Below are 13,220 nucleotides of genomic sequence, written 5' to 3' on the forward strand. Positions count from 1 at the left end.
TCTCGCTATCTATCTATCTAGCTAGCTAGCTAGCTTGCTTGCTTTAGAAAGCTAGCTGGTATATAATATATATATATATATATATGCTTTTTTTGCAACAACAGGAGCAGTTTGCTTGGCTTGAAGAAGAGTTCAAGGAAGGAGCAGAAAAAAGTACAATGAAATACCCTTACCACCTCGATATTTTTTCTATTTTGTTTGTTATATTTAATTGCAATATAACAATTGATCTAATATTTTATTTGCTTCTATGATTTATTCGCTGAAGTGTATATGCGTTGGTTGTTAGTTTTTCGTTTCTGTTTGAGATGAACGCATGCATTGTTTGTGTGTATTGTTTGATTTTAATTTATTTATGTGTTTAATCTGTTAGCGTTGCATTGATGCTGCTGTTCTTTTATTTCTTTTTCTTCTACTTTCTCTAATTGTCTGGTGGGGTGCCTAAGACGCTAAACATATCTTCTTGCTGCAACATCATCAATTCTATTGGAAGGGTTGGGCAGAAGCCGACGACAACAAAACTCAAATTGAAGTCCGCCAGATGAAAATTGTACGTACACCCCAAACCTCTATGTACTTCATATAATATATATATACATATATTTTCTTTACAATACAAATGCTTATAACTCTATATATATACATATACATCTATATATATATATATATGTTTAATCAACCCATTATGCATATTTGTATTATGTACATTTATATCTTTATGTACATTTGTATATATGTGTATATAAAATATATACACAATATATACATATATATATATATATATATATTTATATATTATCCGTCAAGAGGTCGGAAGCAGAAACCAGAGAAACGAAGTGGTTGTCAGCTCTAAACCCTAAATCCTAAACCCTAAACACTAAACCCTTTAATATGATGAGGTGCTGTTTATCTTTTGCCTTGAGACGTAGCAAACCCTGCAGCAATTGAATAAAGCTGCAATTGATATGCGAAGAAAAAATTTAATTATTTTTTTTTGTTTGTCTGCAGCACAACGTCATCTCCACCTTCCAACTACCTGAGAGATGGCGCCGCAGGTTTTTACCTCTTTTAAAAAAATATAAGGTGATTGTTTTTGTTTATTTCTCCCTTGTGCTTTGTCGATAATAATACTAATAGTACCTATATTTATATATCTGTCTATCTACCTATCTATCTATTTATCTATCTATCTAGCTACATATATATATATATATATATATATTAGTGTGTGGCTGCATCGCGTTTGTTTAAGTGTAAAAGAAGTGGCTTTTTATTTCTTCTCCACTGATTCTTCCTTTTTCTTTCTATTCACCTCATATATATGTATGTATATACACGCATAATCAGGTATATATATATATATCTATATATATACCTCGCTTTCACAATTAGCACATATAATTAAATAGTGCTGCATTTGTGTTTTCAACTATCGTTTAGGTTGGGGCTTCTTTTCACGGACATCTTCATTCAGATTCAGTTTTAAACGACGAAGAAATTCAACAAATTGTGACCTCTTCCTGCGGCTTCGCCACTAACGACGGAAGGTCTGTTCGTACACCCTAACAGATACACCGGGGCATGCAGATGTGTATATCCATTGCATGCAGAGGTGTACATCCATTGCATACAGAAGCGTATGTCCATTGCATGCAGAAGCGTATGTCCATTGCATGCAGATGTGTACATCGATTGCATGCAGAGGTGTCCACATGCTGCATGCAGAGGTGGCTATACACTGCATGATGTTTAAGTGATAATAATAATTGCATTCATCATATGATAATTCTTGTGCCTTTTTTTAAGTTGGAGCTGCCAATTAATGCCGCGACCTCTTCAACTGCATGCAGCAGCTTGTTCTGCATTGCATTTCTCTGTTGTTTGTTGTTTGTTTGCTTTCGATAGCGTCTTTGCATGCATTTTTTCTGCTGTGTACAGACCTGGATGGCGGCTGGTAGAAGTGAAGGAAACTGCATTTGAGCACAAGTTCATTCCTGTAGAGTGGCGAGCAAAAGAATATCCTTTCTTGCCCCCTCGCTTTGCATAAAGAAATATTTAAATCTTTCGTCTTCTCTCAATGTACAGTGCAGTAAACATACATGCACTCTTAATGCTTCTCTCCTCTTCTTTGTCTTCCTTTCTTTGTCATGTTCTGTCGGAGAGGGCTTCCTCTGCGTCGCCACCCCGCCTATACATACATATATATATACATTTATATATATATATATATGTTTATGTATAAATCCATATATACATGGGGATCATATATAAATGTATATATCCGCAATACAATGTAAATAGATATATTTATAGTAATAATGCACAATATATATTATGCACATTATGGATACAATATGTGCGGTGCATATATACATACAAAATATATATCTATAAATCTATATATATACAAGAAGCACATGATCACAGAACGTTGGTTTTGATTGTATATCTCTTGTTGGGGTTTACTTTGTCTCTGTTTTTTTTCCTTTTGTACTCGAGTTGTTTTTGCGCAAGCAGGCGGCCAGCCAATGCATTCTGTCTATAGATGGAGCATTTTATTAATGCTTTTCTACGTACTTGTATAAAATATATATATATATATATTATATTGCGTGCATGTGCATTACATATGTATGTTATGTATGTTATGTATGTTAATTACCATATATATATGTAATATATGTAAATATACATATAAATAAATAAATAAATATATATATATATATATATGTACATATATGTATACACCTATTTACAGCATTTGCCTAGAAGGGTGCCTGCATGCGCTGTGCGCAGATTTGTCTCAACCTGTTTCAGTCTTGCAGATTTACTTTTGTTTGTATTCTTTATTCTTTGTTTTTGTTTTTCTGCGTACTTCTATTTTAACAAAGACGGCGTGGAGAGAGGAAGGATATACCCCTGTAATAATGTTTACCTATATATATATTTAATAATATGCTTGACAATATATCTGATACTAAATATTTAACGATAATGTTTAATCATATATATGTAATAGTATATTTAATCATATATCTTTCAATAAGCCCAACAATAAGATAAAATTTTATCGAGTAATATCTCTCACAATATATGTTATCATATATCTAACAGCTTATCTAATGGTATATATAATAATATATCTATTGGTGTATCTAATAATATACCCAACAACAAGCCTCACAGAATATCTAATAATATATCTAATAACATATTCAGCAGTATCCGTAATACCTAAACCCAGTGATATACGTAGTACCAAATTTAATATTACAAATGCGAACAAACAACAAAGAAGCAAGCGCTGGAGGCAGAGAGAAAAGCACGGAAGAAAAAATAAAGTTACAGACAAAAAAGAAAAGAGACAGATAGACACACTAACAAACGAAAGAAAAGAGGGGTAAATAATATTAAAATTGGCAATCCAGTAAAGAAATTGTACGCAGAAAAAGACAAAAATACACTCCATATATATATATGAATACATAATTGAAAAAATACTTCTATATGGATGTACGATACCTAAAGGCATATGTGCTAATAAGGAAGGCATAAAAAGAAGCAGAAGTAAACCAGTTCAGAGCATCAATAGCTGCCAGGGTTTAGCGAGAAGTTTAAGCACGAAGGCACTTGTATGAAATAATTTTTATTAGATATTTATGAATTTGATGGTGATTCTGTTAACTATTATGGAAGGACCTGCGCTACAAGTTTACATTCAAAAGGTTAGCTTAGAAGCCATTATCCTTTAAAGAGTGCTTAGTAACTCCCTACATTAAAAATTATGTGCTACAGCAGGAAGTTTAAGCAAGAAAGCATTTGCCTGTATTAGCGACGTCTGCCTCGATTGTATAGTCCATAGACGAGGCATTTAAATGCCAATGGCTTCTGCTGCCTCAAGGAAGAACAAATACGCTAAAATAAGCTGTTTGTAGCAGAGAAAACACTCATTACAAACCAACAAAACAGTGCAGAAAGGAACCTCGGAGCAGGTGCTTCCACCCCACCAGGTAGAACGCATGAAAAATAACAAAAAGGCGCCAAAGCAATGCGAGCGTCAACAGAAAGTATTTTACTAGTGAGGTTTGTTCTTTTGAATACTGCTCTTGAACATTTCTTCCCTATTTTTTCTTGTTTTCCACTGAAACGCGCAAGCGGCAATGCCGCTCACGGTTTTGTACGGTTTGCCGCGTTTTTTCCCTCTTTTTTTTGCGTTAACGACAATGTTGAACCAAACAAAAGGTGGAAACATGGATTATATTCATTTTCTACATTTTTGATCTTAAATATGGCTCAAGCTTCCGCAGTGTCGCGACGACGCACGAACAGCGCAACATTGTATAAGGATACCAGCGGACACACAGTAGCCTAGGGGAAATTGTAGTGCTTTCTTGCTCTTAATGAAGCGATCTCCCTAAGCAATAAGGAATAAATAAGAATAAAAGCTAAAGTGATATAATAAAAGATGAAAGTAATGGGAAAAAATTCGAATTTCGAGGCTGCTCGATGATCGGCGCGGCTGCAGTCAACGAAAGCTGAAGTTGAACGAGGGGAATTTTTGCTGCATTCTTCTCTTTTTTCGCCTCCTATTTCCCCCAATTGCGGAGTTTTATGGAGCATTTCCTCTTCCTTTTGTAATTATTCTCGCTTTCTTGCTTAAGGGGAGCTACAAGAGCGGACACGGCTCACCGCAAGTGGCCCCTGCCTGCCCCCACGTCATTCGATTTTCTGCATTTTTCTTCCTCTTCTCCTTTTCCTGTGGTAGTGAACCCTAATTTTGCCTTTTTCAACTTCAGTCAATTACCTCCTTTCCAGATTCTCCCTCTTCTTCCACACCCTACATCAGCTAGCTTTCTTGTTTCTGCTGGCCCAGGGGAAACAAGAGAGGCCTCGATGCTCCCTTTAGACCCCGTAACTCTGAAAGGCATTCAGGCAGGAGGACTTTGGCTTCTCAGGCTCAGATCTCTTCTCTCCACTACATGCGTTGTGCTGAAAGGTACGCATCTTCAGCACCAGCAGCGGCAGCAGCAGAAGTGCGCACACTAAGCGCACAGCACAGTTTGTAGTATTTGGTGTATTCGAGGTATATAAATAGCTCCATTGATGCCCATATCCTCGTTAGTAGCTGCAGGGCGGTTGCTGGAGCAGCAGCAGCAGCAGCTGCAGCAGTTTCGACAGATGCGTACAGACAGCCTGCAGGGAGCTGCATCTTCCTCCATACCCTTGCGTATGTTATGCCTCTTTGCTTGTGGTGCTGAATCCGGTGTACGTACAGCTGCACCTGTCCTTCTGATGCATTTGTATGCTTACTTTCTGAATGTCGCGGTGTGCGTGTGTGAGCATGTATGTGTGTGTGTATGTGTGTGTTGCTGCAGGTGGAGGAGTTGTTCGTTTGCTTCCTGATGCCTTTTGTCTATCCTAAGTGAACAGTCAGGCAAAGTAACCAGACAGACAGACCAGAGGACAAGACAAGGGGATCCTAAGAAATAAAGAAAGAAAACATTCAAGGTTTTGCTGCCTCTGCCTCTCTACTACAAGATGAGAATACCTGTAGGGGGGCGTCGGGGGTTTTTGTCTTTTGTTCTTCTCGCGGTGTATGGAGCAGAAACCCTACGGAGTAGTTGTTTATTTGTAGCAGCAAAGAGGGAGGGGGGCCCTCAGCTGCTGCCTTCAGCCTCAGTTCTGTCGCCTCCTTCTGCAGCTCTGCTGCAGGAGCGCGCAGCAGCAGCAGAAGAAGACGTTGATGATGCAGGAAGTGGAGAAAATGATGAAGAGGAAGAGGTGTGTGAAGCTCAGGAAGCAATGTCTTCATTCTTAACGCAGGAGTTAGAAAAGCTGCAAGATTCTTCTTCTGCTTGGGCGAAGTTTTTATCTAAACTTGCTGAAGTAAAAGAAAATAAAGATGTGTGTATGGAGACAGGAGAATCTTCTAATAAACGAATATGTGAGCACGGAGAGAGCTCCTCCGGTGCTCCCCAGCCTTTACCCTGTGGGGGTGATGCATATGAAGAACTAATAAGCAAGTATTTTCAAGCAAAGAATTGTGAATTATCTCTTGCAGTAACACAAACTCTTATGCAGAACTGGGTTGGACACGGAGACAAAGAAGGTATATTTGATAAACTTATGTTTCTCTATGGGAAGGCTATGGAGTATGGTAATTTAGATTCAGATCTCTATTACGTTTACCAAGACGCAAAGGGGCTGCTGGAGGAGTTGCTGCAGCAGGCGAAAGATAGTGTTGCTGCCTTTCATTCATCAGACATTAAATCTGTCTTTGTTAAAAGAAGAAGAGAGATGCTGGGGCTTCTATGCGCTCTAGGCAGAGGAACAGATGCAGGAGCGCTTGCTGCAGATATTGTGGTTACAGAATCAGTAATGGTGATCAGGGGAGACTTTGAAGAGAGCGCAGCAGCAGCAGTTTTAGCTTTTGCTGCTGCTGTTGATGCATTCGGAGCTTACCCGCGGATGCTGCTAGAGGAAGGGGGTTTCTTAGAGAGAGCAGAAAAAATTCATGAGAATTATCATAAATTCAGAATGAATAAGCTTAATGGTATTCTTACAGACATTGAAGCAACAGCAAACGCAGGCGAAGACAGCTCAGGCCTGATGGACTTGGTGCCTCACCGCAGACACACACGACACCACAGCAGCAGCAGCAGCAGCAGCAGCAGCAGCAAGGACGGCAGCCAAGCGCCCGGAAAAGACTCAGCAGAAGCTGCTGCTCCTGTCTTCCTTGAGGGGGCAGCGGAGCAGATTGCAGCAGCACCAACTGAAGGAATGCCGCAAATAGCAGCAGCAGCACAACAGCCAGGAGGAGCAGCAGCACAGCCAGCACCAACACCTCTTCTGACAGCAACACCTCCTGCATCTACAGCAGGCCCTGGAGCGGCAGCCCCACCTGTAACAGCACCACCTGCAGCGCCAGTACAGCAGCTGCAGCAGCAGCCGCAGCCTGCTGCTGCTGTCCCTGGGGTACAACCTGCTGTTGCTGCTGCCCCTTCACAAGGAGCAGCAGCACCAGGAGCAGCAACAACAGTCTTCAGCAGCGGGGTTTCAGGATCTCCTGCACCATTAACAACAGCACCAGAAGCAGCACAACAACCTCCACCACCACCTGCAGCAGCACCAACATCTCCTGCTGCTTCTCCTCTGCCTACGGACACTTCAACAGCAGCACCAGCAGCATCAGCACTTCCGCAGCAGCAGCCTGCAGGAGGAGCAGCAGCACCGCCTCCCCCTGGCAAGCCCTCAGCACCAGGAGCAGTAGGAGCAGCAGGAGCAGCAGGAGGAGAAGCAGAAGCAGCAGGAGAGGGACATAACAGCAACCACAGTATTCCTATTCGAGATCGTATAGAAGACATGGTGCGCAGCATGAAGATGTTTGAAGTTGAAGACGGGGCGATTACCTACAGACCAAACCTGACAACTCTTGAACGCGTTGTTAAAGCAGGTTATACAGATATCACGTAAGATAATCTTTCTTCTTTTTCCTCTTTGTTTATTCCTTGTTGCTCTTCTTTGTTTATTCTTTGTTTATCCTTTGTTTATTCTTTGTTTATTCTTTGTTTATTCTTTCTTCTTCTCTATTCTTTGTTCTGGTTTTGTTTCCTCTTGTTTTGTTTGATTCTTCTTATTTCGTTTCTTCGTGTTTTCTTTGGTTTGCTTCACTTCATAGTTTAGCGATTGATTTCGTCTTGTTGTTTGTTTTTTTTGTTAATCTTTGTTCGTTTACTTTTGCCTGATGTTTGTTTTTTGGTGTTCGTTGTGTATTTGTTGCTTCTTGTTTGTTTTTCTTTGCTATGTGTTCGGCCTTGTTGTTTGCTGGTTGTTATTTCTTTTTGTTTGTTATATATTTGTATATTTATACATTATATATATATGTATTTTATATATACATATATTTATATTTGTATAATTTTTGCACCAGTCGAATGAACAGCATAGCGTGAATGCGTTTTTCTACGAACGAGTTGTTTAGTATGTTTTTGTTTTGTTTTTCCTTTATTTTAATAATTATTTTAATCATTTTCTTTCTTTTGTCTGTCTCTTCTCTGGGGTGTATGTACAGCGATCATGTATTCGTGGAGGCATTCATGATGCTTCCCCAAGCCTTCGTTGTCTCTACTTTTAAACTTATTTCTCTTCTTCTTCCTAACCCTCAAGTTGACTTCGCCGAATTTTATAACTCCACCTTAGCAGACGACGGAACCATTACTGAGGGATTCAGTGGGGAGTTGGTGTGTGCACACAAATACAAATATATGTATATATATATATATATATTCTTCTGTTTCTTCTTGCTCTGTTTCTTCCTTTTCGTCTTCTGTGCACGAAAAAATATAATATATGTAGATATCGATACGTATTATATATAAAGAATAAGAATATATATATATATATGTATGTTTTCTGTTTCTTCTGTCTCTCGTTCCGTTTTTTCTTTTTCGTTTTCTGCATCCCTTTCTTCTTCTGCGTTTTTTTCTCTTTCTTTTTCTTGTGGTTTGCTCGTTTGTTTGTTTTAGTGCATTGGTTGCTTGCTTTTATGCTTGGTTTTTCGTTTTTGTTTGCTCGCTTGCGTCGCGTTTTTTTGCTGCACACACACATAGTGATCTGTGTATTAACGTATGATTATATATATATATATATGTACATATATGCACACACGCATATGTAAATATATACATATATATATTTATATAGGGATGCGTGTATATGCAAATGCACACATATACAAATGCATGTGCGAAACTAGATGGTGTTTTGTTTGAATAAACTTTCTGTTCATATTAAAAACTTTGACTATTTTTCATTGGCTTGTTAGCCTGTTTAGTATTTGTTTGTATTCTTTAATAGTCTGCTGTTGTATGATATTTGTTGTTCTTTACCTTTTGCTGCTGCCTCTGCTGCTGCTGCTGGACAAATATAAAATATGAATGTCTCTGCGTTTGTATTTCTGTGTATTTGCTGCTTTAATTGGGGTGTATGTACAGCCTGTTAATCATAAGTTGCTGGCTGAGAGATTCTCAGAAGCTGTTGATGAAGCTTATAAAGATACATGGCGAGAGTTCTTCCACGACCAAGACGGTATAAATGACATTGCACAGCTACAAAGCCCTAAACCACAGCAGCAGCTGTTGCAGCAGCAGCAGCAGCAAGCAGCCTCACAACAAACTGAAGCGGAGGAGCATGTTAGCGCTCTGGAGGTGAGTTGATCGCCTCATATTTCATTCACGGGGCTTTCTGCCTAGCTGCCAGATGTATATTATATATATATGCGTATATGTACACAAACGCATAGGTAATATATATATATATACAATATTTATCATTCGCCTTCATGCATCTTCTGTCTTCCTGCCTATTTCTTTCCAGCTTATATATATTTATATGCGTCCTTTATATATATATATATATCTTCTAGCTTGTTCTTTTTGCCGGCTGTACACATTGATAAGTTTGTTTGTGTTGCATTTGTGTGTCTTGCATTCCCTTGAGTTGTTGGTAATATATATATATATAACACTATTTAAGTTGTTTTCTTTGTTGTTGTTTTATCGCTGGTATATATATATATATATATATATATACGGAATGCATGCATCTTGTGGCTTATTTGCTTTGTTGGTGCAGCAGAGGGGTTCAGGAGTAGTGCAGCCGCATTCATTCGTATTAACGGGAGCAGAAGAAGAAAGCAGCTTTAAAGTTGCAATTGTTTCTACTTCTGATGGGTTTAAAACCGGAGACGTCGAACAGTTTGCTGATGTACAAGCTGTAAACTCTATGAGTCTCCAGGCACTTGTGAGTTGTCTGCAGCAGACATAGTAAAGGAGACCTTCACTTAATATTAATAAACTTGTATTATATATATGCATGTTTAAATATATGAGTTCTCTGCAGCAGACATAGTAAAGGAGACCTTCACTTAATATTAATAAACTTGTATTATATATATGCATGTTTAAATATATGAGTTCTCTGCAGCAGACATAGTAAAGGAGACCTTCACTTAATATAATAAACTTGTATTATATATATGCATGTTTAAATATATGAGTTCTCTGCAGCAGACATAGTAAAGGAGACCTTCACTTAATATTAATAAACTTGTATTATATATATGCATGTTTAAATATATGAGTTCTCTGCAGCAGACATAGTAAAGGAGACCTTCACTTAATATTAATAAACTTGTATTATATATATGCATGTTTAAATATTTATATATATATATATATGCGTGTATATAGAGTAAAGCACATAGAGTATGTGGGACAAGTTATAAAATACATACATACTTTTTACGTATGTAAGGGGCGAATTAAATATATATATACATGCATATATATATATATATATGTATATATATGCTTTGGTTTCCTGTATGCGTGGTGCATGCACAGTGGAGATAAGCAGATGCATTGATGAATGAATTGCCGTCGTATTGTTTGTGTTTGTTTAATGAATTCGTTTGCTTTTTTTTGTTTTTGTTTGCTTCAGGCATCCAGCGCTTCTTTTGCAGATGTATCATTAGCGAGGCTGGTTCTGGTGTCTTTAGGCTGTGTTTTGTCTTTCTGGCTGTTATAAGGGGGAAGGAGAGAAGAAGGAAGAACTAAAATAAATCAAACGAAGGATTGAACGAGCGAAAAAAGAGAGAAGAAGTACAGAGAAATGCATGTTTTGATGCCCTGGCCCTCTTCTCAGGTGTATATACACCTGAGAATAGTAATATCGGTCTTACTCTGAGCTTGCGTTCACTAAAATATGAGGAGAAGAATCTCCATAACAATAAAATACTGTTGTAAATAATGCTGCAGCACCCTCTGCATTTGCATGCATGCCCGAGTATGCATGCAAAGACAAGTACATCAGCAAACAAATACACAAAACGAAGAAATACTATTAACAAATTCACCTACAATCAGGTGTACGTACACCATACAATGCATGCAGCTTTGTAGGGGATCCTCTGGCGTACATGTATATATATTTATGAAGAAATAACCACGCATTGTTTAAGTGCATGCATGCATGTGCATATAATATATAATATATATATATGATAGACTGTATATATTTTATATATTATTCATAATGTAGAGTATAAATAATATTTATTATGCATATTCTATATTATATTCTGTTGTTTGCTTAATTATTATTCATAACGATATCTGCTTAAGCAGACGCGTTATGTGGATTCATAAGCACATCGGTACATCATAATGCATGCACTAATATGCATATACAATATATATAATATATTTTCTAGTGTATATGAAATATATTATATATATTATGTATATTACGGTGTATACCGCATATATACATGTACTTCCTTGTGCATGCATTCATGCATGCATGCATGCATGCATGCATGCGCAAGGAAGCCCTCGTTGTTTATTTCTACGTTTTGTTTGTTTGGTGTATTTGATGGCGGTGCGGGTTGTTGGGTTTATCTCCTTTTTCTTCTGGCAGTGCAGATAGAGTAAACCCTAGAGATGAAGAAAAACAAACAACGTAAACAAACAAACTTTATTATTTCTTCTTTTACCCTTAAACAGCACATCTTGTTTATTTTCTTCATAGAAGGCTTCACAGTCTCTCTTTCTTTTCTTCGTTTTGTTACTTTGTTTGATTGTCTTCCTTCTCTATCATCTCAATGTCTAACTATCTATATATCTATGTATCTATACCTACATCTATATACATCTATGATGATATTACATATATGTATATATTTATACACCTACATCTGTGTATCTTTATCTATCGATCAATATCTACTTACCTATATCTAAATCTATCTCCATATCAATCTATGTATCAATATCTGTCTGTATCTATATATACTTCTATATCTATATCTGTATTGATATATATATATATATTCTATCCGTCTATACCATATATATATTCTATCCGTCTATACCATGCACTGTCTCCCTAAGCCCTAAACCCTAACCCCTAGACGCTAGACCCTAAACCCTAGAAATCTTAGGGTTTAGGGTTTAATGATTTGTTAGAGAAGACAAAGACGGAACTGTAGAGGTTTACGCCTCCAGCTGTACGTACACCGCACGCTTTGCGTTGCGGAGTAAATAGGCAATAGGGAATACTAGACAATAAAAATGCAAGAAAAAATAATATTCATTTAGGGTTTTAAACAAAGCCAAGTGCTGCATGCAGCCCCACTACCTCCTAACATATCTCTTCTGCTCTTCTTCTTCCCTCCCGACTTCAGCATTACCTCCATTCCAGCCTGAGGGTTTAGCCATTCCTCAATAACTACAACCTCTGCACCAACTCCTTTGAAGATATCTCCCTCTGCTGCTGCTTCTCTGCATGCATGCGGCCTTCCAGAGGTGTGCTGCTGCGCAGCCTCAACGTCACTAGGGGCCCCCTGGGGAGGCCCTGTTGACGGAGGTCCCTGATGGGGGCCCCCTAGGGGGCCCCCCTGGGGGGCCCCCTGGGGGCCCCCCTGAGGGCCCCCTAGGGGTCTGGTGAATACAGAGAGGCTTTTGAAACCCCGTGTTGCTGTGCGTGCTGCTGCAAATGCCTTTAAATTATCTGCGAATTGGGGTATCGCGTCTGAGGTTAGGAAGAGGCGGTGGACTCGCGCTAAGCTGCAGCAGTCACACCATTCCCCTGTAGAAATTGTTGTAGTTTCTTCTGCTGCATTTGCTGTTCTTTTGCCTTCTCCTTTTTGCTTATCTTCTTCTGAAAGAGGAAATGATGGAGATTTCAGGATGCTCGTTTGAGCAGATGAAGATAAATGGCTGCGAGTGGCGAAACCAACGCAAAAGCCGCAAGCGGAAGGTATGAGAAACTTGAGGTATATTTTGTTCATGATAACCGGAACATGTTGAAAAAAGGGAATTAAATCACAATAAATAGAATTATATTCGCTTTATTTTCAAGAATTTATCTTTTGATGAGGGAGAGTCACACCCTCCTTCTGGACAGACAGAAAAACCTGAATGCATTGTGTTCGGGATGTACATGCAGCTCGAGACAGTATTCATCCTTCTGCAAAGAAGATGAAACTTCTCTATAAATTCACATTTTTATTCGTTTTTTCCATTTCAACTTGTGTTAAAGACTGTTTTTCATTTCTTCTTCCGCTCAGTCGTCGTCCTGTCTTAGTTTTTTCTGCGCTTCCCTCATCCACTCCGCGCTCTCCATCCCGCGGGAGCAGTGGTGCTTTTCAAAGGAAAACT

At 38.5% G+C, this 13,220-nt stretch overlaps 1 protein-coding gene across 1 annotated transcript; it reads left to right on the forward strand.

Moving 5' to 3' along the window:
- Positions 1-5,538: 5,538 nt before the first annotated feature.
- On the forward strand, positions 5,539-10,587 carry EAH_00020390 (hypothetical protein, conserved; the record flags this gene model as incomplete). Its single annotated transcript, XM_013397180.1, has 5 exons — positions 5,539-7,469; positions 8,072-8,240; positions 8,994-9,206; positions 9,634-9,801; positions 10,501-10,587. The coding sequence occupies 5 exons, from the start codon at positions 5,539-5,541 to the stop codon at positions 10,585-10,587; spliced, it is 2,568 nt and encodes an 855-aa protein (XP_013252634.1).
- Positions 10,588-13,220: the final 2,633 nt, after the last annotated feature.

Source organism: Eimeria acervulina, genomic scaffold, assembly GCF_000499425.1.
Source record: "Eimeria acervulina Houghton genomic scaffold, Eah_scaff140, whole genome shotgun sequence".
Classification (NCBI taxonomy): Eukaryota; Apicomplexa; class Conoidasida; order Eucoccidiorida; family Eimeriidae; genus Eimeria; species Eimeria acervulina.